The following is a 23,858-nucleotide window of genomic DNA, read 5'->3' as shown; positions in this document are numbered from 1 at the left end:
ACACACCCCACACAGTTCACGCCTGTCACCGCATCGGGGTGGCAGAGTGCGCCCAGAGTTAGCACGAAAAAAAAAACGAAAGCTCGGGAGTGCTTTAGCCAACGTCAGACCTCAGGCTTAATCAGTGGTGGTTATTGTGTAGCAAAGGCTTGTGCAAGCTATCGAAACCTCCGCACACCGTGTGCCGTTGGTTCTTGATTTTTCGTGGCCATTTTAGAAAATGGCAGAACGGCAGTAAATATGGCACACCACCGAGGCACACTGAAGGCGACGGGAGGGAGCGGAAACCACCAACTCCCCCGTACAATGAACCGCAGGAGAAAGCAAAAAAAAACAGGGACATCCGCACACACATACACGTAGATGGCGCGGTATTGTTTGCCACCGCTTGAGCTAAAAATATTTCATGGATATAGTCAATTGCTACCGAGCTACGGAGCTACTCGCCGAGGCTTGGGGATTTGTGTAGCCCGGGCCCGTCCCCGGGCAGCTGGTTGCACTGTTTTGTGTACCTACTGCCCGCTGCCACATCTCACTTCGGATGCTCCAGATCCCCTACAGTGACGGGTGGTACACGACAGGGCGGTGGGAGGGAAGGGAGGAACCGTTAACTATGGGCCTGTGACGGTGTGCATGGTTTTTTGCACACAGCGCTAGTGCTATTGTATTCTTTTGTGTGACGGCGGAGGAGTAGGAGGAGGAGGATGCATGAGGGTGGAGTGTAGTGCCCAATTGTGATAATGTGTCGCAGTAGTTGCTGTTGTGGCTGCAGGCCCGACTAGGCTTTTCGTTGTCATAATGACAGATTTTGTGTTGTTGTTGTTTTGTTCACTCCACATCTCTGCCTAACCTTCTTTTTTTGCTGCTTCCTCCCAAGTGCTACGGATATCTACCTGTTTCGCATTGCGATACGGCCCTACCTTCATTTGCACCTGCCAAAACAGTGCGGCATAACACACACACACACACACCTGTATTCCTCTTGGGCGGTCTTGACACGATAGTAGCTCTTCTTCGTGTGCGTTGCTTTTTGTTTCCCGCCGCCCCTCCCACTCTGCTCCACCTGTTCATTTTTCTCAACAAACACCATCACCCTCTTCCGCACGGCACCAACCTATTGTGTGTGTGTGTGTGTGTGTGTGTGTGTGTGGGGCTGGTGTTAGGAGTATTTATAGAAGCCTTCAGTGACTTCCTGCCTTTTCATCGAACAGACCATAGCCCGAAAGCACGCACCGAAACACACATTTCACCTGTCGCTGCTCACGTGAGGGGGGGAGGGGTGAAGGGGGGGGGGGGGGGGGAGACGCATCCGCAGTTACCGGAGTCATCCCCGTCCTTCGTACACTCTTACCGGCACCACCTGCCAGTGGTGCTGCCTTGATCTCAATTACGGATGAACCTTTTACGTTTGAGTGTGTGTGTGTGTTTTTTCTCCTCTCCCTCTCGCACCCACTGTCTTCTCCTCAACCTCAACACACCGAGCGCCTTATCCCTTGGCGTGTCTAGCGTAGTTCCATTGGCAACGCCTCCCTGCTGTACGTGATGGTCTTTTGCTGTGCAGATACCTAAACATGAGGTGCATAACTATCGTGGGAAGCTCCTATTAAACGCCTGTTGAGGTTGTTCGGATGGAAATGTGAGAATGTTTGCACTGCTGCGTGTACGTACAGCAGCAAACGGAACTGCTGGTACGCCCCTACATCTCGGCCTCTATCAACAACAAACAGCTGAAAACAAAACCCAGAAAAAAGAGGAACAAAGTCCAAGAAATAACATCACGGTAGGTTGACGCCATTTGCCCTTAAAATCCAACTGTGGTAGCGGGTGGGCCGTGTGTTTGCCTTTCTCATGCAAATGTTATCTGATCGATATCAGTAACCTGCCCGGTGCCGGTTATCGTCCCGCCCGACCCCAATGCTGTATTCTCCTCCGAGTTCTTCAACTTTTTAATTGCTACAATAAACCTCTGGAATGGGCGCGCACACATGAGCGGCCGGGGCACATGCAAGTCCGCATGCAACTTCACGGTTCGTTCAACACGACCAACCCACAAACCGGGAAGCGGCAGCACCGCAAAGGAAATCTTCAAAACTCGACCAAAAAGCCTTTAGTTCGTCGTATTAATATTTGCAGTCGGCAAACAAAGGCGAAAGCCGATCTGATGCACTGTGCTTGCCGGTATCCGTACTGGTACCTTCCGTATCCTGGATTAGCTTTCGCTCGTTGCGAGGCGCGTGTGTGGGAGGGGTTTTGTGGAACAGAGTGGAGCACAACAGAGTCTACCCCCCCCCCCACACACACGGGTACGTCTGCGTCCAACCGTCAGCCGAAGGGATCAAGAATCAATTAGTGTGCCACTTTAAGTGGCACTCGATGGGGGTGGGGGGAGGGGGGGTTTTTTTTGCATACTATTCCTCCATGCCGTACACTTCCTACACTATGTCAGTTACAGCGGCAATCATACGCCATTAAAAATGGACGACCTACATTCGACGGATGATTTGACATTGGTTGTTCGGTCGCTTCCGCCGAACGACAGGATGTTGCCCGCCCGGGCTGGGACGACAGGATGTGCATTGATCCGGTAATAAAAAAAGCGCTACCACATCCGTATCACTCGCCCGATGCACTGCCATTACTGCCAACTGCAAGCAAGCAGGCAAGGGGCATCGGTGCGACGTCATTAAGCGAACTTTGTTCGGGAATTGTACGTGGAAAAAACGACGTCACCGGAGGCCCTTTTTTGTTGTTGTTGCTCCACACGCGGGACCTACTGCACAACACCCTCCAACCACATCGCGGTTTGAGGAGACACCGCTGCATAAGTTGGTGTGGGCTATCGTTGCGACGCTTTACGTTACGACCGGGATGTTGATGAAGCTGACCGGGACCGTGAGGTTGTCGCCCACGCGCCCATCACTGAGTCACCCAATTACGCTCGCAAAATGGCTTCCCCGTCATGAGGCCTCAAACCACCATCATCATTATCCAACCCAGTGCGCCCACACACTCATTGACCGGTAATGGGTATAGTAGTTGATCGAGGCCACCTCCATCGCTCTTCTTTTTCTTTTTGTTCACCATTACACATCGCCAATGTCTTCGTGTTGTCAAGGCAGCAAGAAACGTTCGGTATGAATGTGAGACACACACGCGCATAGACATGCGAATGTGAAATAGTGATTGGCATCGGTGGTAGTATCGGTGGAGCCGATTGCGGTAGCGCTGCAGAATAAAATCCTCGAAGCTCGTCATGCGGAGCATTAAGAGAAATTTTCGCTGAGGGCGACAAATAAAGGCAAATAAGGGGGGGGGGCGAAAAAACGAACAAAGAGACACACAGGGTAACCACAGCTACAACGTTTCACGAGGGACGCCCAAAGTAGGGCATGGGCATCCCATAGTGTTGGGGAGTTTTTGCTGTTTGTTGTTGTTCAGCTGTAACTGAGCGGTTACTACTGCTGTTACCCGCCAGCAGCACTATCTACGGCACGTCAGCATGCAACCGTATATATCACTCGGTTGATTTATACCGACAGCAAACATAATCGGGCAGACGCGCGGATACTTTGCAAAACTTACCGCCCCGAGTCGCTCCACTGAGTACAGGACGACAAAACACAACAAAAAAAAAAACAGAGAAGCAGTGCTAAAGCATCTCATATTCCAGTCATGGGCCGGAGCGTGCTAGACGTACGGCAACACAGTGTTCTGCCCACTGTCCTACTAATCCTCACGGTGGCACTAAAACCCAACCCGGGCACGGTGAACCTGGCGAGGCGACGAAACAAACGAAAAGAAAGCGAAAAAAGAGTATCACTGCATCACGATGTCAGTGGACTGTAAACTCGAACGATACAATCGAGATAATTGGTGATTGTCTGGATACGTCGAATCTAGAGCGAGGTGCTGCCTGCTCGCTATTTTTTCTTTTCTCTCTCTCACTCTCTCTTCTCGTCTCTCTGTACACCATCGTAGCAGTACGTAATGATTTCGTGAAGCGTGGGTTGACTGTGTGTGTGTTGTTGAAGAAAGAACAACAAAAAAAAGCCCCAAAACCCGAATGGAGTTCACTGGTTCGAAACTGCTCTTAGTTGTACAATGCATTGCTGCCATCTATCGCATTTAGTCTAAACTATCTTCCCTTCCTTCTTTCTTTGCAGGTAAGCCGGTTCATTGGTAATAATGGTCAACCGTCGGTTAATGTGCGGCCGTACAAAGCGAAGGTGCTGCGAGAAACGCTCCAGTCGGTGGCGAACTGCCCGTACCGGGACCGACATCCTGCGGCAATTCGGAACGGTTTCGGTTCGTCGATTCGGTTGTTAGCTGCCAAGTGCTGCATTGCAACCGAAGTATCGCTCGACAGTCGCCCACCCTGTAGCGCCATGACGGTAGCGACGGCATTTGTGTCACACCGTGTACACACGCTGCGGTTGGGTCTGCCGATACTACGCGCAACCCTGGCTGCTCAGTGATTACGGATTTCAGTGACTTGAGTAACGATAGACATGACTGTTTAAAAGACACTCGGGAAAAAACCCCCCCTATTCCTGGCAGGCAGAGTCGTTTAGCGGTGTGTGCGGCTTGTATTACACCTTTCTTTCCATAGCACGTCGCAGCGAGTCCTCCGAGGGGGACGAACACGCTTGGAGCCTTGACGCTTGACAGCCAGTCTAGTCTCCTCCATCATTCAACTAATCAGCATAAACGGTTACGCGCAGCGGTAGCTGCTAACCGAACCTAGCGTACTAAGTAGCAGTAGTCGGTGGTGGTAGCATCTTTTAAACAGGTTTCATCGTCTCGTATCTAACTCCTGTACGTGTGCGCGTGTGTACTGTGTGCGCGTTAGTTTTATCACATCTCTCTGTCTCTGGCTGCAGTGTGTTGGTGCCTGTACGTGTGTGTGTGTATGTGTATCGTTAGCTGGATGCGGCAGATATCGAATGTAGCGGGCAGCTGCCTCTCTACGAACTGCTGCTGTTAATAGTAATGTAATGTAATTTGTGTACATAGAGCGCCGCTGCCTTCGATAGCGTCATACGTAAGAGTCCGCAGAGCTGATGCATATGTGTCTCGTGTGTGTATACGTGTGTGCGTGTCGTGGATAATCGCACAGCAGCCAATCCACACGAGCCCCGAAAGAGTAACTCGGTTGATGGTTGATTTTTTCCCCCTCCCCGGTTATGTCTAACAGATTCGAGATAAAGAACTTGTTGTAACTGCTCCAGTGTTCCTAGCCCGAGACGTGATTGGCACCGCTGCTCAACTAGTTATAGCTTAAACGGAAACAAAACCAGAACACTGTTTATCGCTCGTTCCGTGCGCAACACAGCATCCTGAGCACGGCAGACCGGCTAGCAAAATTGACGTGTACGGGCGTGGATTAGTACATTCGTCTGACAGTTGCAACTCGTAAAAGCGCAAACACATACACACAGCGAAAGAGGAAGGGAGAGAGAACGAGAGACACAGACGAACGTGCGTGATGTTACCTTGCTCCACAGAAGACACTCGCAGCGGGCAGTAGAACCGGTTTTATTTTCCGCAAGCGTGTGCGTGAACGGATCTGCTACTGTCGTGTGTGTGTGGTGAAAAGGGAAGGGCGCCGGGCAGGAGGGGAAAGGAGGGAAGGGAGGCGGTGGCAACAGGCTCTGAATGGCATCGTTCAAACTCGCAAGCTCGCAGCACGTTCGTACGACACAGCTTTAGTAGTCATGAAACTAATGAGCCCACTGAGGGCGCTGCTACTGGCCCTCGTAATGACACTCGCCGAATCTGCTGGAGGTAGGTTGCATGGTAGTTGTAAATTAATTTCCAACAAAAAAAAAAAAGCGAAACAAAAAACCAACGAAATCACACCCAATTGTGCTGTGCACTCGTATCGTGAATGCGTGAAGACTATTAACCATTTATTCGGCGCTGGGTGGACTCGAGTGTGGAAGGGCCTTGGTGGATGTGCAGTAATTAAGAAGGCGGAAGGCTAAACTACATAACCACAACAAAATATAGCCTGCTGCCCCCTTCCCGAAAGCTCGACATGATGGTGAACCTTCCGTGATAAAGCAACAAGCACAACCGCGACAACGGACGGCAGAGTTCGCACGGTGGCGAAAGACAAAGCATCCGAGAAGCCACCAACTATAAGTAGCGGTCACTGGTTGCGGATAGCTTAAAAATAGATTGTACCACCAGTAGCATGGTGTGGACTACAGTGAGCTATAAGCAAAAATAAAAAAAAAAAATAGCTGTGCGGGAGTGACAGCAAGAATGGGGCTGAAAGAGTGGAGACAGCCAAAAACGAATATCCATAATGGCGTCCCCGTGGATAGACAAACCAACCAAAAAAAATCCTTGGTCTATCGTGCAAGTCACGCTGCGTTCGCTAATGGTTTGTTTTAGAATTCCTACGCTTTACCCGTGATTAAAGCAGTGCGGCAAAGCGTTTGGATTCTGAAACGAAACGTTGGTAGGCACCACGCTCCGGAAATCTGCCAGGCGCCATGACAGCTGGGAAGGGAACACACCTTTTACACGCGACACGGTTCCGACTGGTTCTGCTTTTGCACGGATGAGTTTATGAGCAATGGGTTCAAACACCGACCGAGTGTTGGTGTTCGGTTATTTATAACGCTGGCGAGTAGTAACCTTCGTGGAGGTCGATGTCCAAGACACAGGAACTCCTCACGAATTCTTCAAACTGTGTTTTACGTTGTGCTGGTGGATGATGCAGCTATCTACTAATTAAAACTGACATTCTACCTCAGTATCTCGACCAAGGTCCGCTGAGTGACGAGGTCTCGTAAGAGCCCCTGTTGACATCTTGAACATCTTGGAATTCTGAAAGTTTGACGTCCAGCTAGTTGTTAGATTACATCGTTTACACACACCTTTTATTATTATTCCAAATACCTCCCGCTGCCAAACCTGTACACTCAGCAGACCTGCTTGGGACAACTTTCCACAGCTGCACGGGTTGGCTAGAACTCTACCAGCAGCTGTGCTAACAAATGTTTACACAGCTTTCTACACGCCACTACAGATGTTTCCGTGTTCCATTATCTGTATACCGTCTAATCGATACTTCCCCCTCCGTTACTTTGCTTAATGAACTCTTTCCAGAAGCCGACTACACGTTAGATGATTCGTTCTGGAATGAAGAAAGCCCAGTAGGTAAGTTTTTGATGAGCCCCTGAAACCATTAGCCCCGTGCCAGAAACAGACGAACTTCCGGGTTGCAAGAAGCAACAAGACAAGGACAAAGTTTGACATCTCAGCCACATCTTGTCATTGTCATTGCGCGCTCGGTTCGTTTGTTTTGTTTGCTGTATGCGCGCGTGCGTGTGTGAGTGTGTGCTTCGTAGTCGCTTCGTAGCACTATGTACCCCGATGACAAGTTTCACTACCGGGTGGAAGTGAAAAGTTTCACCTTCCCAGTTCCATATGCTTCCTCCCCGCGTACAATCTTGGTATTCATGAGATTGCTGTCGCGGAAGATGGAACTTCCCTGGTCATCTGTCACACACGCCGCACCCGTCGCACTTGCACGATAATCTAGTAACCGTGCCGCAACCGTGCTTTCCCCTTGCAGGTGAGGTGGAGCGTCTGCTGAAGGAGCACCAGCAAAACCAGGAGCTGGTGGATAAGATCGGTAGCAGTTACTACCAGATCATCTATCCCGTACAGTTGCGCCATCATGAGAAGATGGGCATTTCCACGCGTGAAGTTAACCAGCCAAAGGTACGCTATCGCTTCCGCGAACCGGCGGATACGAACCGGACACGTACACGTAAATCTTATTATTATGAAGCTAATTATGCTGTGTATGGTGGTGGTGATGATGAGACGGGTGGAACGGTATGTGTTCCTTTCTATCATAACATGCATCCATTTCACATATTTTCTATTGTTTCTTTTTCTGTTGTTGTTTCGTTTGATATTGGATTTTGAGTCGCATCGTTTTTGTACCGGTCATGGTCATGTGTATTGTTTTGATTTTGTTTCGTTTCACATGCCCGTCTGTATGTATGTGTTCTACGGTTGAAAAGTACTTCCGGCGCAAGGTTCATTGAGTAATGCGGTTTTGTAATAGCCAATGTTGACGTTTTGCTCATTCTTGGAATTCGTTTATTGGAATTCGGGCAGTTTGAAATCCTTTGAAACTGATTTCTGACAGTTAGACGACCTTCGCTCAACGTTAGTTAGGTATTTTTGTTCGATCAACAAGAGAATTAAACTCTGTAGCTTGGATGTCTCATTCGGCAGCTTTTGGAATTCTGACAGTTAGAAGTACTATCAGAAATTCGAAGTTCTGACCGTTAGACGACCTTTGTTCAACGTTAGTCAGATATTTTTGTTCGCTCAGCAAGAGAATTCTAATCTGTAGCTTGGATACCTCATTTACTAGTTTTTGGTATTCTGACAGTTTAAAATCTTTTAGGACATTCCGAGTTCTGACAGTTAGACGACTTTTGCTCAACGATAGTCAGATATTTTTATTCGCTCAACAAGAGAATTCAACTCGGTAACTTGGATATCTCATTCAGCAGTTTTTGGAATTCTGACAGTTAGAAGTCCTTTCAGACATTCAGAGTTCTGACAGTTAGACGAGTTATAATGAGGAAGTTATTCTGTGTACGCACCATCTCACGTTTGATTTTCGTGCCAAGCGCTTAAGAGAAAACACTCGTATTACAAGACTCTGCTTATTCGTTAGACCTTGTAGCAGCAATTAAAAAAATCACGTTACAACACCTATTACTTTCCAACCACAATACCAAGTACTTCTTCAACCGATTTCGCATACAGTTGTTGCTTTCGAAAATTATTTATACTATGTATTTATATATCTATATAAACATTTATCATAATTTTAGGTTACATTTCCCCTCCCATTTACCATCATGCTCTTACCTCATTCTCAACTCATCCATTCGCAAAAGAAGCATGATAGAATGCAAAGGACAGTCGCGTGAAATCTGTTTTCGGTTGCCCTTATGGTGTGCGTTAAAGGCAAAACAAACAGCTTGAGCAGTACCGAGTGTGTTTAAAATGGGTTTGTTGAAAGATATTTTACTCGGAGCATCTTCCGAGTGCGCATTAAAAAGAAACGCGTCACTCGAGTGCTGTTTGAGCTCGCAGAACGTCCTCCCTCATCTCCATTTATCTTATTACGGCACTTGTAGCGCCATCTTTGCCACAATCCTTTGAGCAAATACATTTAGAATCACCTCACCCGCCTGGTTTGGAGGGTGCGTTCTCGCATAAGCCGTTACGGCTGACGTTAGACAAATATCGTCCAAAAGGACCATTTCGTGTTCGCCAAACTTCCAATTGAGAGAAAAAAACCAGAATCTGGTTTTGGGAGGTAACACGCTCTGGTGCCCTAAGAAAGGTGATTTTTTGGGACATTTTTTAAAGGTGCCTATAAATGTAAGACTAAAATGGATTACATTTGCTTATTTTTCTGGACAAATTCAAGAAAATAGAGGGACTGCATTTGGCAACTCCTTCTGCCGCTACACCAGTGGCAGCGTGATTCCTTTAACGTCAACTTTGGACCATAAGGAGTACTATTACATTAAAAATAAAATCGTTGACATAAGTCTGAATTATGTGGAAAATTAAATATTAACAAGTAATCTAACGCACTAAAACTTTTGCAACTTTTGCAATTTCTGTTTTGGATTAGAAGAATACGTAAAATGACAGGAAACTATGTCTAGAACTCACAATTGTTAACCCATATTAAAAACACACTCAAAAAAAACAGAACTAAATTGTACTTACTGTATTTTTAAACCTCTACTTTCGTCACGATTTCGTCCACTTTTGTGTTCTCAAATTGAAAATTGAATCTCCCACTTAGTCGTTCAACCAAAGTTATCAAAGTTTTAAGACGAAAAATTGGTGCAACCCATACAAAACGTACGGGATCACCGGGAGCACACCGTTTAAAATGATAATAACATCACGCGAATTGCATACTTTTAGGCGCATTTATGTATGGGATACCAGGGAGTGTATCGTAGCGATGAAGGGTTCAATTCGGACTTTGACACTGCGGTTAAAATCATTAAAAGAAACTCGAAACATTTCTGTTTGATACTAGCAGTGCTTACTGCACCTTTTAATAGGTTTATACCGTCACGTGAATTACATACTTTTAGGCGCAATCTTTTGAATGGCGCACAGCAAAGCAAGGTTACATCGGAAAGGGGGAAAAAACCCAGTACAGAATTGCTTTCTTAAACCTATTTCGTACATGAACTTTGCAACGTATAATAGGTAGATTTGTGAACTGTACTTCATACAGGTGTACCATTGTTTAGCAAATTTCCCGCCCCTTGTAAAGAAGCCTTAGTCTTATAGCTCTTATTTCAGCTGCACGACACTAAAACCCCATTTTGCTAAGTGCCATTGCGCTCTTTATTTTACGTTTAATGCAATTCGTTTTCCTTCTCTCCGTTCTCTCGTTCTCTCTTGCGACGCTGCGTTTCACAACTGCCGCGGGGGATATCGCAGTTTCCACAGCGTGGCTACGACGGTAGCTACTCGGGAAGCGGTGGCGGCCGTGGTCGCTCGAGGGTAAGTGTTTTTCATCACCATTTTCCGTCTAATATATAGCAGCGAAAACTGTTCGAAAATGTACCGCAAAAAAAAACCACACCCCCTCCCGGTCCCGCACGATACGGGGTTGGAAGGGTCGATTAAAAATCTCAAACATTCATTAGGGAGCTTAATGGAAGGAAACAATCAAGTGATGAAAAATGAGATGCTGGTTTTCGCGTGCTCATCATCGTTTAGCGCTGGGATCGAGGAACAGGCGGGTTCTTGCCATCGAGACCCAATTCCAGGCCCGGGGGAGGGTGTCTTTGGGGGTGGGGAGCGAGGGGTTAGGTAGGCCCTCGAGATGTAACGTGGATGGGGAGCAGCAGAAAGAAACACAATCACGAGATTTGCATCTTCATCGCGTCAGCCGGATGCTTGTTAGCACACGTTTCCCCCCCCCCCCCCTCCTCCCTTCCTCACTCCTTCTCCTCCTCCTCCTTACCGCTTCGGGTTCGCTTATTCGTCAGCGGAAATCATAGTCATCCGTTTCCGCTCATCCGGACAATTGCTTTCGAAACAGTGTTCGCCATTCGACGAACCAGGATTTTACCCGTGGTTGCAGCCGACTTGTTTGTTTCGGGGCCACCCGGTGGCCCCGGTAACGGAAATGAACGTATTTATTGGGAAAAACGACTGCCTGCATCCCACTAGGGCGGGCGGTTTCTTCAAGGACATGTGTCTTCGGCTACATCTTCGCCAGGGACACCGTGATCTGAGCAAAAGCACAAAAAAAAACCAAAAGTAACGCTCCAAAACGAACCCTTTTGTCGGTGTTTGCGGTACCGATCGGTAGACATCGGTTAGATTAACGCCCCTTTTGCTGCGCTGTAATTAACCGGTAGCACTAATGAACCTTCATCTTTCTCGCATTTCCATTTCACTCTCGTTTGCAGACTGGGAAGCATTTTCATCGAACATCACTTTTGATAAAAGCTTTTAACCATAAATTTCGATTAGATTTGGAATTAAATACGTGAGTATTACCGCTGGTGCGGTGCAGTTGTAGGCGCTGGCGTGACCTGCGCTCGCTTCAACTGTCACCCGTAACGCTTCCGCCGAACGGCCCGGAGATGCTGCCCTCTAATGCTTACGACTCGTTACCACGGTCGGTTCGCCTTTGTTCTCTACTTGCAGACAATTACTAGCTCCCAACATTGTACAGAAGCACTACCTACCTAGCGGGTTCGCTCAGGATTCACATCGAGTAAGTAGACACTCCACAATAACTCCCCGGAACCGGTTCTAGCTGTTTGCCAAATTAAATTTCGCATTTCTTCTGCCCGCTTGTCTGGTTCTGCCTCACCGATTTCAACAGGAAATTGAACACTGCTACTACCACGGCACGGTTAAAGACTATCCGGGAGCTAGTGCAGCCTTCCACACCTGCAACGGTGTCAGCGGTGTGATACACGTCGGTAATGAAACGTTTGTTATTCATCCATTTTACGGAGGTGATTTATCGGTATGTTATTCTTCCATCTTCTTTCCGTCTATGCCTGGAAGGTTTGCTGACACTACGGTTCGCCGGTGCGTTAAGGAGTCTTGTCGGTGTTGTTTCAAGATCTTGGCCGCGGTCCAACTGCGTCCAACGTCAACACGCATGTGTCTTGTTCGCTTTTTTTTAACTCCTCCAACCATTCGTTTCTTGAGATGGGTAGAATTCCCAACGCCCAGAAGACTCCTCCAGCGCACCGGTGACCCTTTGTGACAGATCTATCTCCCGTGTCCCAACCGCTAGCGTGTTGTGGTGAACAACTACTAAAGAAAACCATTCCCCGTTCGTTTCAGCAGAAACATCCACATGTTATATTTGAAGCACGTACAAAATCAAATAAAGGCTGTGCGAATTCCGGCAACCTCGAGTGGAGGACGCGCTCGATACGCCGCGGCAGCAGCCATCATGCCGGGCTGGTGGAGCTGATCGATCGCAACGGTGCTGGCCGGTACAGGCGGGATGTGCGCGAAACCACCAAGTACATCGAAACGGCCCTCATTATCGACAAAGCGATGTTCCAGAAGCGCAACGGCAGCACCCGCACGGAGGTGGTCCACGACGCCATACAGGTGGCCAACATTGCCGATCTGGTAGGTTGCGCGCTGCCTGTCCACGGGCCCTTCGCACACGCAAGCTTGCTAACTCTTTCTTTCCCCCCTCCCAGTACTTTCGAACGCTGAACACACGCGTGTCCGTTGTATATATCGAAACATGGCAGGGCCAGAATCAGGCCCAGATCGACGGAGGCAAAGATATTAGCAAAGCAATATCCAATTTTAACGACTATACATCTAGGAATTTGTATAAAATAGATAAAGATACGACCCAACTGCTGACGTAAGTATTGCTTGTGTCCGTGTCTTGTGGGATGAAGGTCTGTGTAACATCTCGCTCTTTCTCTCCGCTTGCACATCCAGCGGCGAAACATTTGCTGGCGGTGAGGTTGGCATGTCCGTACCGGAAACCGTGTGTACGCCGAAAGCTGTTGGCATTAGCGTAGACATGAATCCTTATGAGCCGCATCTGCTCGCCGGAACGATGGCACACATGATAGGACATAACATTGGCATGGGTCACGACGATAATCGTAAGTGCACGGATTGTCCTCCTACCTTGCTGTACGCGACAGCGGTACTGATTGTTTGTATATTTTTTTTTTGTGTCGCTCTGTAGGTGACGAGTGCATCTGTCGGGACTGGCACGGTTGCATTATGTCGCAATCGATTGTCGGTCTGGAGAACGTCCAGCCGTACAAGTTCTCCGAATGTAGCCGGCTGGATTACATCGATGCCCTGCGCATTGGACATGGTCTCTGTTTGCTGAACAAACCGAACGAGGTATGTATGCGTGTGGTGAGGTAGAGGTTTGAGGTATAGAACTATTCCGGTGCTAACGACACTCCCGCCCATCAGGTGGAGCTCCGCAAGAACTGTGGCAACGGGATCGTTGAGGATGATGAGGAGTGCGACTGTGGCAGTGCGCTCGACTGCGACAAGACGGATCCGTGCTGTGACGGTATCACGTGCAAGCTAAAAAAGGAGTCCCAGTGTGCGACTGGGCCCTGCTGTGATAAATGTATTCTAAAGCCCCCGGGCGTCATCTGCCGCGATGCGCACAACGAGTGCGATCTACCCGAATACTGTAACGGCGAGTCCGGCCAGTGCCCGCCCGATGTACATAAGAAGAATGGTAACCCGTGCGGTATGAACTCGACCGGCTTTTCGACAGGTGGGTTGTTATTGTCACGATTTCCGACATGTCCGACACATCCGACAAGTTCTACATACATATATCCGACACATCCGACAACTGCTATAATGCGATCTGTCACTGTTTCAGGTTACTGCTTCAACGGTGTATGCCCAACCCAGGCTGCCCAGTGCGAACGAATCTGGGGCTACAGCGGTACCGGTGCCGATCGCGTATGCTACGAACAGTTCAACTCGAAGGGCTCCATCAACGGCCATTGCGGCAAAGACAGCAATGGCAACTACATCAAATGCGAGCCTGAGTAAGTAGAATAGTGGGCTGTAGTGTTGGGTACAATTCGGTTTTTTCTTCCGGAGTCAGATAATTTTGATCTTAACTCCGGACCAAAAACTACTTAGAGACTCTCTGCAGAGTCTTTGCAGAGTCAAATTCAGAGTCTACTCCGGTCGAATCCAGGGTTTCGACTTCGAAGTCGGAGTGGAGTTTCATCACTACTGCACACTAGTATCTCACCATGAAAAAAGGTTATATACTGCAACGATATCCATCTCGCCCTTCTTTAGGAATATCCAGTGCGGTTCACTGCAGTGTAAAGATGGTGACCGCACGCCAGTGGAGGACTGCAGTGAGCATCTGTACTCGCGGGCAATCATCTCCATACGTGGCACGGAGTACGAATGCAAGTGAGTAATGCGAATGTGTGACGGGTTGCGGTTAGCATAAGCTGCGGTGTGCACTGACTGCTACCTTGACATACTCCGTGTCCTCTGCAGGTCAATCACTGGGACGTCCACCAACTCCAACACGCCACCGTTCGGGCTGGTGCGCGACGGTACACCGTGCGGCGATAATCTGATCTGTGTCAATCAGACTTGTGTCAGCATCTTTCCATACATCGATCAAACCAAGTGTCCGACAAACCACAACAATCTCGAATGCTCCGGCAACGGGGTAAGTCAGTAGAACCGTCCGTTAATGTGCCTTTCTTGTGCCGTTTGGCTGTATTTATGTGCCCGATCACTTAGCTGCCTGCCGGTCGGTATCGGTAACGGCACACAAAATACCCAGCGCTCGGGATATTTTGTTCGTGTCGCAATACCGCAAGATAAAGACGACACATATCTGCATACCTTCCCGCCGCTTCCCTTAGCTGTGCGTACTGTAACGTAACGCCCTAATCCTGCCTTCCACCCCTCCTCGCCCCCTATACAAACAGGACTGTACCAACAACAATAAGTGCTTCTGCAAGTTTGGCTGGACAGGTCCGGATTGCTCAATACAGGCGCATATCACTACCACGTACTCATCGCCGGTCACGTCCACCACGCAGGAAACTATCATCATGGAGAAGAAAACGACTCGTTACGGTAAGTCCATTCGTTGCCCATGCTAGCGCTTTTGCCACCAAACCCAACAAACAAACCAAAAAAAAAAAAACCAATCAGTAGTGTTACTACTTGATCAGTTTCAGTTTTGTCCGATGGCTTTCGTTTTTGACATTTTGATGCTTTAGTTACGATACAACGGTATATATTGTGCATACGTTCACGAGGATTTCGCTTAGGTGTTATCGATTAGGCAGTAGAAAAGGCAAACAGGATACAGACTACATCGTACGTTGCGATGCACATTTACTACCGCGTACAGTACAATGCTACCCACTGTTAGAGACAGCGTTACAGAGGAGCGTCACACCAACATCACCATCCCATGTTCGCCATGTTCACCAATAGGTAGACGAGTAACGGCAGCGCTCAGGAAAGTCTGGCCAATGCAATGGGTGGCGTACCAGTACCGTAATGCCGCCTGGTCCTAATTCCCGAATATCCACCCCACCGCGCCTTTCACCACTCTGCCGCTGTCTAACGTTTGGCAAAACTCCCCTTCCACCCAGATACTGTACCCGTTACCCGTGGCTCTTACAACGCATTACATCCTTTTGTGATGCGCATCTCAAAACGGGCGGGGTGTGAGATGGAAGCCAGAGAAGATGGGGATGCGGTGATGGTTGTGATCCAAGGAAACGCCATCTTGTCGTAGCACCAAACAGAGAAATAATTGTCTGGCGTGAGCTTACATGTGTGTGGGTGAATGTGTGTGTGTGTGTTTGCGCAACTCTCTGCCAATTAGGATGAACAATTTTCCGCTCATCCGCCACTTCTCTGCTTCCAACTCACCCTCGGAAAAAAAACTCCCTCAACAGCATCACTCGCTTCCTCAGGATTGTCCTATTGTTGGATTAGTGCTAGCCCTGTCCATCGCCTTAGCGTTTTCAGCAAGGGAAGAGTTCGGCCGTAGCGTAGAGTGTAGAATATTCTTCCCTTTTTCCCCACGAAAAATAAACCAAAGCGACACCCCTTCTTTTCGGCGCCTGTTTTGTTTTCGGTTGCCCCGATCGGGCAGATCTGGTTTATGGTGGTGTGTTCAGTGCTTGTTGGTGGTACCAAACACTAGCTTCACACTTGACCATTGCTGACCACGACTCGTGTTCATGCTTGAGATTTGCGTTAGACGAAAAAAAAACCCGCTGCAGACCAATTTCTCGGGCTGGTTCGTAGTAAGTGTACAGTGGGGCTTAGAACGGAATAGCATAGTGGAAGCGGGGTGGGGGATAGGCAAGCAGAAACTAAACAGGCGGCAGCAAAGCTCTCACAGCTCAAGCTCGTCTAAAGCAAAAAAAAAAAACACACACATACTCTGCACAAAAAAGTTTAACCGGTAACAAATTATGACAATGGTAATCGTCAACTTGTTCTTGCCCTAGTAGGATACAGAAATACACCCACACAAACACACCATCACCTTAACGTTGTGTCTCATGTTACGCTTCAATTTGACAAGCCAAGTACATTGATCTCGGTATTGAGCTCGCTTTGTTTCGTCTGGCATTCGTCAACGGTTCGCACTTACGCACCAGGCTGTGTGTGTGTGCGTGTCGGGAAAGCACTCAAAAGCATCCGTCTGGTTCGGTGCAGTTTTGCACACTGGCACTAAGTAAAGGATGGGGTCATGCCCACTAACGGTAGCTCTTTCACCGCGCGCAACACACACCGTGTCCGACGTATGGGCACATGGACGTACGTAAAATACGGCATATCTGACAGGCCCCCTGAAAACCAGCCGCATCTGTCCGTTCGCAAAAGCAACAGCCACAGCTCGAACAGATCAATACACAAACCCGTGTTTCTTATGTATCTCTACCCGCTATAAATTGTTTCTCTCCTTGTTTCTTTCTTCTCTGCCTACCGACAATTTCAACGCACAAATACCACTGCGAATCCCTGCTCACAAATATTCAAAAAAAAAAAAAACAAATGAAAATAAACCATTACAATTACAAATCACCAAATCAAAACAAACCATCCAACAACAACAACAACAAAATCCCAACGCTCGTTGCGAACATAACGGGCGACCCGGCAAACAAAAAATCCTCACATCGATCAATGCAATACACAAAATTCGAAACCAACACCAAACCAACCCAACCTTTGCCATACGCCCTCCAATACCCTCAAACAACGTTCTGCCGAAACGCGTCGCCTGGGCAAATGCACGCAAAATAACCGAAATCGAATACACCTGTGCTCGTGCGCTCGGCCCACCATTGTATCAACGTGCGAAACAACCGACGTCACACACACCGCGTATGGGAGAATTGGCCGTTTTGTTTCGTAAATACAAAAAAAAAAACAAACCCTTCTACCGTCGTTCGGCAACCGGAACGGAATCTGGATGCTGCAATCGCAAAACGCGCACCATCCATTATGTCTGTTCGCTTCACCATACCGCACACGCACCACCACCGCACGTCCAATCGTCGCACGTGCACCGGACCTTCCCTTCCTCCCCTAAAAAAAAAAAAACAAACCATATCTTTTGGTCCGGCGAACTCTCCAATAACTCCTTCGCTGCACCCGATATGCGCCAATACGTCAAACTGAAACCAAATACGAACAAAAAACCAACCTAACCTAACATCCAATTCAAAAACCAACCATGAAAACAAACAACTGTATCGCATCACTGAAATTGGTGGTGGTCGACTTGAAATTGGATTTGGATTTGATGGTGCAAAAAACAAAACGAAACAAAAAAAAATATCCCACACACGCAACCAAACATAAACCAAACAACGATGGTATTGAAACGATAAAATCCAAAAACAAAACGATGGTTGGGCCCGCGTAGATCACGACCAGGGTAAAGTGAGCACCCTGGCGATGGTAATCATGTTAGTGGTAATCGTCAAATGTGTCTTCCTTTGTTTCGCGTTAATGGCTGTTTGCTACAGGTAAAATGAACCAAATATACTTGTCTCTGTGTCAAAATTCACACTCATTCAAAACTTCCTTTTGTAACTGTGCTTGTCCCCTTAAAACCAAAATTCAATCAAACAAAGAAAAAAACAAACAAACAAACACACAGAACCTTGTTTCTCCTCCACAAAGCAACTTAAACCACTCTTCAACAACTTCTTCTCCATGGTGTTTGTGTGCGTGCAGTTAAGCGAATGCATTTACGCTACGTTTGAGGGTTTGTTTTTGTTTAGTTTTCTTCTTTGCTAGCACCTATAAACGATACGGATGTGTCAACAGGTTGCGTTTTATGGCGCTTCAGTCGACGACACGAAGCACGAGTCTTACTTTGAAGGCTGTAAGCAGAATGTTAGTCCTGTTGACTGCGAAACACGGCTCGCATCGTATCGGTGCAATCAACTTCACTGCCTGTCAGAACTGTCCGAAATTTGACAGCTAGTGTATGACGTTTGCACCGTACACAGTGGTAGTGTCTTAGTAGCGTGTACTACCATTCTGCTGTCTCTACAATGATGTTTTTGGCTAACAACAGCTAAATGCAAACAAAGCATAACGTTTTAACATTTCATTCGCAAAATTTGTGGAAATAAATGAAGGCACTGCAATGCAACTTTTTTTGTACTATTGTTGTTCTCAATTACGCATACAAACAAACACAATCCAAGCATTGGTTTGCGCTGGAATTTGTAAGCAGTTTATTCAGTCGCGAACGTGATGTGAATGCAAACTGACACTGTCACTTTTGACAGCTGTCGAGATCTCTAGCAACTTGTTTTCTTTTTATGTTATTATCTTCTTCTTCTTCTTTGCTCGTATACTGAACTTTACCCGATCATGTTTGTCGGGTTTTCGCTCTGTTTCACCATTCATTCTCAACAAAGTCATATCGTTTTTCTCGACTCCGTTTTGTTCCGTTAAGCTCAACCCATTGTTTTATGTGTGTGTGTAGTTTTGATTTCTTCTTTATTTCTTGTATTTTTCCTTTGTTTTTTTCCGTTTTTTTTTCAATACTCTTCCAGAGCCCCTAAACCCACTCCCGAAATGCCTGCGGTGCAAGCACGCAGGCGTACGGCTAATAAGCTGAATAGCGGCCTAAAACCCAATGCTTAAGAACAGGAATTGGATTGACACGATGGAGCAAAATGTAATGCGAAACACGTAGTTGCGAACGCTATTGTGCCGATGGTCACCGAACGTGGTAAACGAAAACTCACCACCTGCGAGTGAAATTTTTAGCCCCGGGTCTGGTTGATCATCTCAGTTAAGTTGACTAATATAAATGTAGCTTTTGAACGCCTGACACCGCCTAGTGTCGGATTCACTTCTAGATGTCATGTGTACAACTTGAAACCATTGCTGTTTACATCGTAGAGTTTAAGCAAATAAATGATAAGCAGTTTACTAATGAGAAGAAACGGTCTTAGCTCGATGAAGTTTTGTGTCATTCTCAACGCTTGATTGACGAAGAATGTATAACCCGATCAATCATCCATACATATACTAACCCGTAACTGTCAAAATATTCGTGACAAGAGCGAAACCCCAACGCTTGTACTTGGGGTGTAAGCCAATGGTGCTGCTGGGTATATTTTATATCTCACTCTGTTGCAACTGCCCAATTACGCTTTCTTACCTGCTTGCGTAATTCAAACCGTCCAGCGAGGCAACCAAGCTACACAGTTTTGTCTCTTTCTGTTTACTTTCTTTTAACTGTATCATTTCTCTCGCTCGTTTCCTTCTTACTCTTTACTTTAACCATATCCGTCCACATATCTGTTACTCTGTACCAACCGTATTTTAGCCACTCTGCAATAGTAACGTTTCTGTCAATGTCTCAATGTTCGCACACACATACATATCCTGTTAGCTAGTCTGTTATTATCTTTCGTGTTTTTTTTAGTTTTTTTTATTGATGATATCTCTCTATATTGTTTAATGACTTTAGTTATGTTATTTTCCTGTTAATTTTATTCCTTTTTTTGTTTTATTTTTAGTTGTTAATCCTCTTATTTGATCCATTATTTTTATTTATTCCAATTCATCTTTTTCTTAAACTTATACTTAGTTTCACCTTTTTTCATTTCTTTAATGTTTCTTATAAATTTCTTTATTATGTTTTCTTTTTCTTCAATTAAAAAAAATCCATCCATCCATACAAAAATATACACCTCACTATTCGCCACATCTTTCTCACCGTTTTCTTACTACTTGTTTGTATCGAGTGTAATTGCATATACATACTACATATGTATATAGATATTTACGTTTATTTTGCATATGTTTACTTTCGTATGACGTGTTGATGTGTTGTGTGCCGTGTAACTCTGTCAATCTGTGCCTACTGTTAATGCATTGGAAGTACGTTGCAAACCAAACAACAAAAACAAAAAAAAATCAAATCTTAAGTAATAACAAACAAAACAATACAAAACCCATGTCACTTCGTTTTTAATAACTGTCTTCTATCTCTCTACCGTTTCCGTTGTTCGAAGCGTTTGTTTTCTGCTGTTTTGTAATTTCATATCTGTTGTATACGATGATGCCTCTTCATCCTCACTTCTGCACTACCATTGTTATCGCTCTTCCTCCTTCCGTTTCCGTTTTCCACCCTGTTTGTTCCATTACCTTAAGATGCGTTTGATTTCCGTGTCATTATGATGTACAAAAAACAAAAATTGTGTAAAAAATGTACTCCAAAAGAAAACTCTCAACCAAAAACGAAACCAACAAACTATCTAAACCCGAAGCCGAATTTCTCTCGAAACAGAAGCAGCTAATACAGCAAACTTATGAGACGCTTTCTTTGGTAGTGTTTGTTATTTTATTTTCAACTTTGTGTTCATTTTACTATACTCGGTGATCTACTCAATGCGATGTACTATTACGGTGACGAATACTATGCGATTCTTTGTCAAAAGTGGTGCTCGCGTGCATCTCTATGCATATCTCGATGACGACACGTCCTCCTTACTGTTTTCTACCTCACTGCACACGTTTATCTTATATAAGCTCACGGTTTTGCCATGTTTTATTTACTCATTTCCAGACCAACTCTTACTGTGCGGATGCCGAATATGTTCCAACTTCTTATCCGTTGACGCATATCGTTCTGTTTCTCCTTTTACATCCACCACATTTGTTCCCAAACACTACTGCGCACAATCTTCTATTCACCTTAAGTTTTCCGTACTTTTCCGTGAAAGTATTTACACTGTGGAAGCACCAAGATCTCGGGCTGTGTCTACTAATTTGGCTAGTTGTCTCACTTAAATCCTCCGTTTGTAATGCATGGTCGAGGATTTTTTTAGACGATTCTGAAGAAAAAAAAAGAGGGGAAAATATACTACAACTGGAACACTAGCCCTTGGATTGTCTGGTGCTAGTCGCATGACATGGACGTCTTATCAACTCTTGGAAAAGAAAATAACTAATTACCAGAAAAGCAAGTATCACGTTACTGAGTTTCGTTGTTTGTTGGAACCAAACGAGCTGGAAAATATAGCAAATCGAGCAAAAAATATAATCAACTATATGTTGCAAATGATGTTTGCCTGATTGCTTTCATCTCCGGACCCCCACCCATTATACACCGTCCGAGCTGTTGGGCAGTGGGAGATGAATGCTGGAGATCGACTGGGGAGCTGGGTCCTTTTTTTAAGTGTGACCTTTCAACTCTCTCTCTCTCTCTTTGTCTATCGCTCTATCCCTCCTCTCAACGTAGCGGATTTACCATTTTGCGATGTGAAATTAAATCTGTCTTTCAGTAGGATTTTTGAAATTTAATTTCCTGTTCCTGGAACTGACCTTTCGCCAGGATTCGATGGCGTCAATTATCTTTTTTTTTTAATGAGTCTTGTTTATCATTACCATAGCTGTGGAAGTCAAACTGGAAGAGATGGTAGAATAGGGGAAATATATCAAATACAGTGTGTTTACACGGCTATCCCTCATGTGGTACAGTGAAAGGTGTTTCGTGCTGCTCTTCAACAGTAACTTCCTGTCCTTGTTACCCGTCACTTATACTCCACGTAGTTGGACGTTGTCCCAGCTGGGCAAAAAAACCTCTCTCCAAAAACCTTTCCATTTCCATCAAGTCCAGGGTAAAATTACTTCATTTACGATAGCGAACAACACATCAAAAACATTGGTGCGTGGTGCGTCGCACGCAATCCGCTAGAGGTCGCTCGGGTGCCGAATAGTTTTTTTCCCTCTTATCTCTCTCGCTCTCTCTCTCGTTCATTTTTCTCGCACGCACAAGCACTCTGTTTCCCTTCACACATCAGGTTTCGGGTCTCTTCCTTCAGATAGTATAATGTTTGCCCGATAACAACGCTCATGTACGTTCCTGGCGCACTGCACAACACTGACAGTGGTAGCGAAATCCTGTGATGTCAACAGCCAGCTTTCAATCATGGTACGGTGCTGGTAAAGTTTAAAAAATGTCATGCCCACCGGCGTGTACCGGGCTTTTACCATCCAGGCACAGCAACCGACTGGACAGGGAGTAGTCGGAACCGTCTATTTGATGTTTGAATATTCGTACCGCCGTACCGTGATGGAGGGGTAGAAAGGTCACCAGCTTGCTTGTAGCTGACCCTTTTTTCCCCATATAAATATTTTTTTTGTTATGCGTTACTCTGAAACGTCGGGAACAATCTGCCGGTATGGTTTGAAAAACCGTTTGCTTGATGTCCAAAACACAGGGGGGAGACACGTTCGATTGGTTCGCCCGATAGTGTTCGCTTGGGCGGACGGACGGTGTTCGCATATACATCAATGTCATTAGAAGGAAGGCAGCTAAAAGCTAGTGCAGCACCATACGTGATTGATTCTTTTGCTCGACGACCGATCCGGGCGATACATCAGACGCTACAAGAGTCGAGGCCGTTTTTTTTTCTCGGTGACGAGCGATACATCACAACATCCCAGGTGCTCGTTCCGAGTATGTACGTGGGACGGAATCATTTTGCAAACCAAACCAACTTGGATATTGGCAAGTTCTTGCAAGTGCTTTAATTGCTTAAGGCATCTGACATCTGAGATTCGCAATGAGACCTAGCTGGGGGATGCTTGGTAAATATTTATCAAGCCGGCAAACATCATCGGCAATAATTCTTGCATCTCCGCTTCCATCCACCTTCAGTGTCCGTGCTCGTGCGCCGCGGTAGTTATTATATTAAAGATGCTGGGTTTGTTTATGCCTAACCTAGGGCGTACATTTGTAGTCATCGAATAACATCTTGAGTAACTACGTGTGCTATTTCTCTCTATCTCTTCTACTCTCATCTGTATAACAGTTCGGTTGTTGGGCAGTCCGTAGTGCACTGGTAGTAGTAGAACCTTTCCGGCAGACAGACAGGCACGCATATGTTAAGTTTTACTCGTTTGCTCTCGTACATTTATTTCTCTTTGTTTTGGTTTTGGGAGAATAAAACAAAAAATCCCCAACACTGAAGATTACCATTGTCATAAACGGAAACGGCAAAACAACACAATGTGTTCTCGCAAGCAAAACCACGAATCCGCGTAACGTTTAGTGTCCTCGAAGTACATTTTGAGTAGCCTACCAGGAGGCCTGTGTCATTTTTACCAAACGGTATGATTCACACAAAAGTCAGAACTGGAAGTCTGCAACATATCTGGTACAAGGCTGTACTGTACATGGCTTTAATCTGTCTTGTCTAGTCTAACACAACTATAGCCATCTTCGTATACTAATAGTGTCA

The 23,858-nt window shown here is 46.2% G+C and overlaps 1 protein-coding gene across 1 annotated transcript in view; it reads left to right on the top strand.

The window, feature by feature from the left end:
• Positions 1–23,858, top strand: part of LOC128712611 (uncharacterized) — an 81,862-nt gene that overhangs the window by 39,907 nt on the left and 18,097 nt on the right. The window contains exons 2-16 of the mRNA XM_053807504.1: positions 7,120–7,170; positions 7,589–7,854; positions 10,522–10,584; positions 11,502–11,581; positions 11,743–11,812; positions 11,924–12,070; positions 12,397–12,693; positions 12,768–12,940; positions 13,021–13,190; positions 13,277–13,440; positions 13,516–13,831; positions 13,943–14,114; positions 14,377–14,496; positions 14,587–14,764; positions 15,030–15,180. Of these exons, the coding sequence (XP_053663479.1) occupies positions 7,120–7,170; positions 7,589–7,854; positions 10,522–10,584; positions 11,502–11,581; positions 11,743–11,812; positions 11,924–12,070; positions 12,397–12,693; positions 12,768–12,940; positions 13,021–13,190; positions 13,277–13,440; positions 13,516–13,831; positions 13,943–14,114; positions 14,377–14,496; positions 14,587–14,764; positions 15,030–15,180 (2,418 nt within the window). The remainder of the gene's footprint in view (positions 1–7,119; positions 7,171–7,588; positions 7,855–10,521; positions 10,585–11,501; positions 11,582–11,742; positions 11,813–11,923; positions 12,071–12,396; positions 12,694–12,767; positions 12,941–13,020; positions 13,191–13,276; positions 13,441–13,515; positions 13,832–13,942; positions 14,115–14,376; positions 14,497–14,586; positions 14,765–15,029; positions 15,181–23,858) is intronic.

The sequence above is a fragment of the Anopheles marshallii genome, chromosome X (genome assembly GCF_943734725.1).
Source record: "Anopheles marshallii chromosome X, idAnoMarsDA_429_01, whole genome shotgun sequence".
NCBI lineage: Eukaryota > Metazoa > Arthropoda > Insecta > Diptera > Culicidae > Anopheles > Anopheles marshallii.
This window is presented reverse-complemented; position numbering and strand designations above follow the sequence as displayed.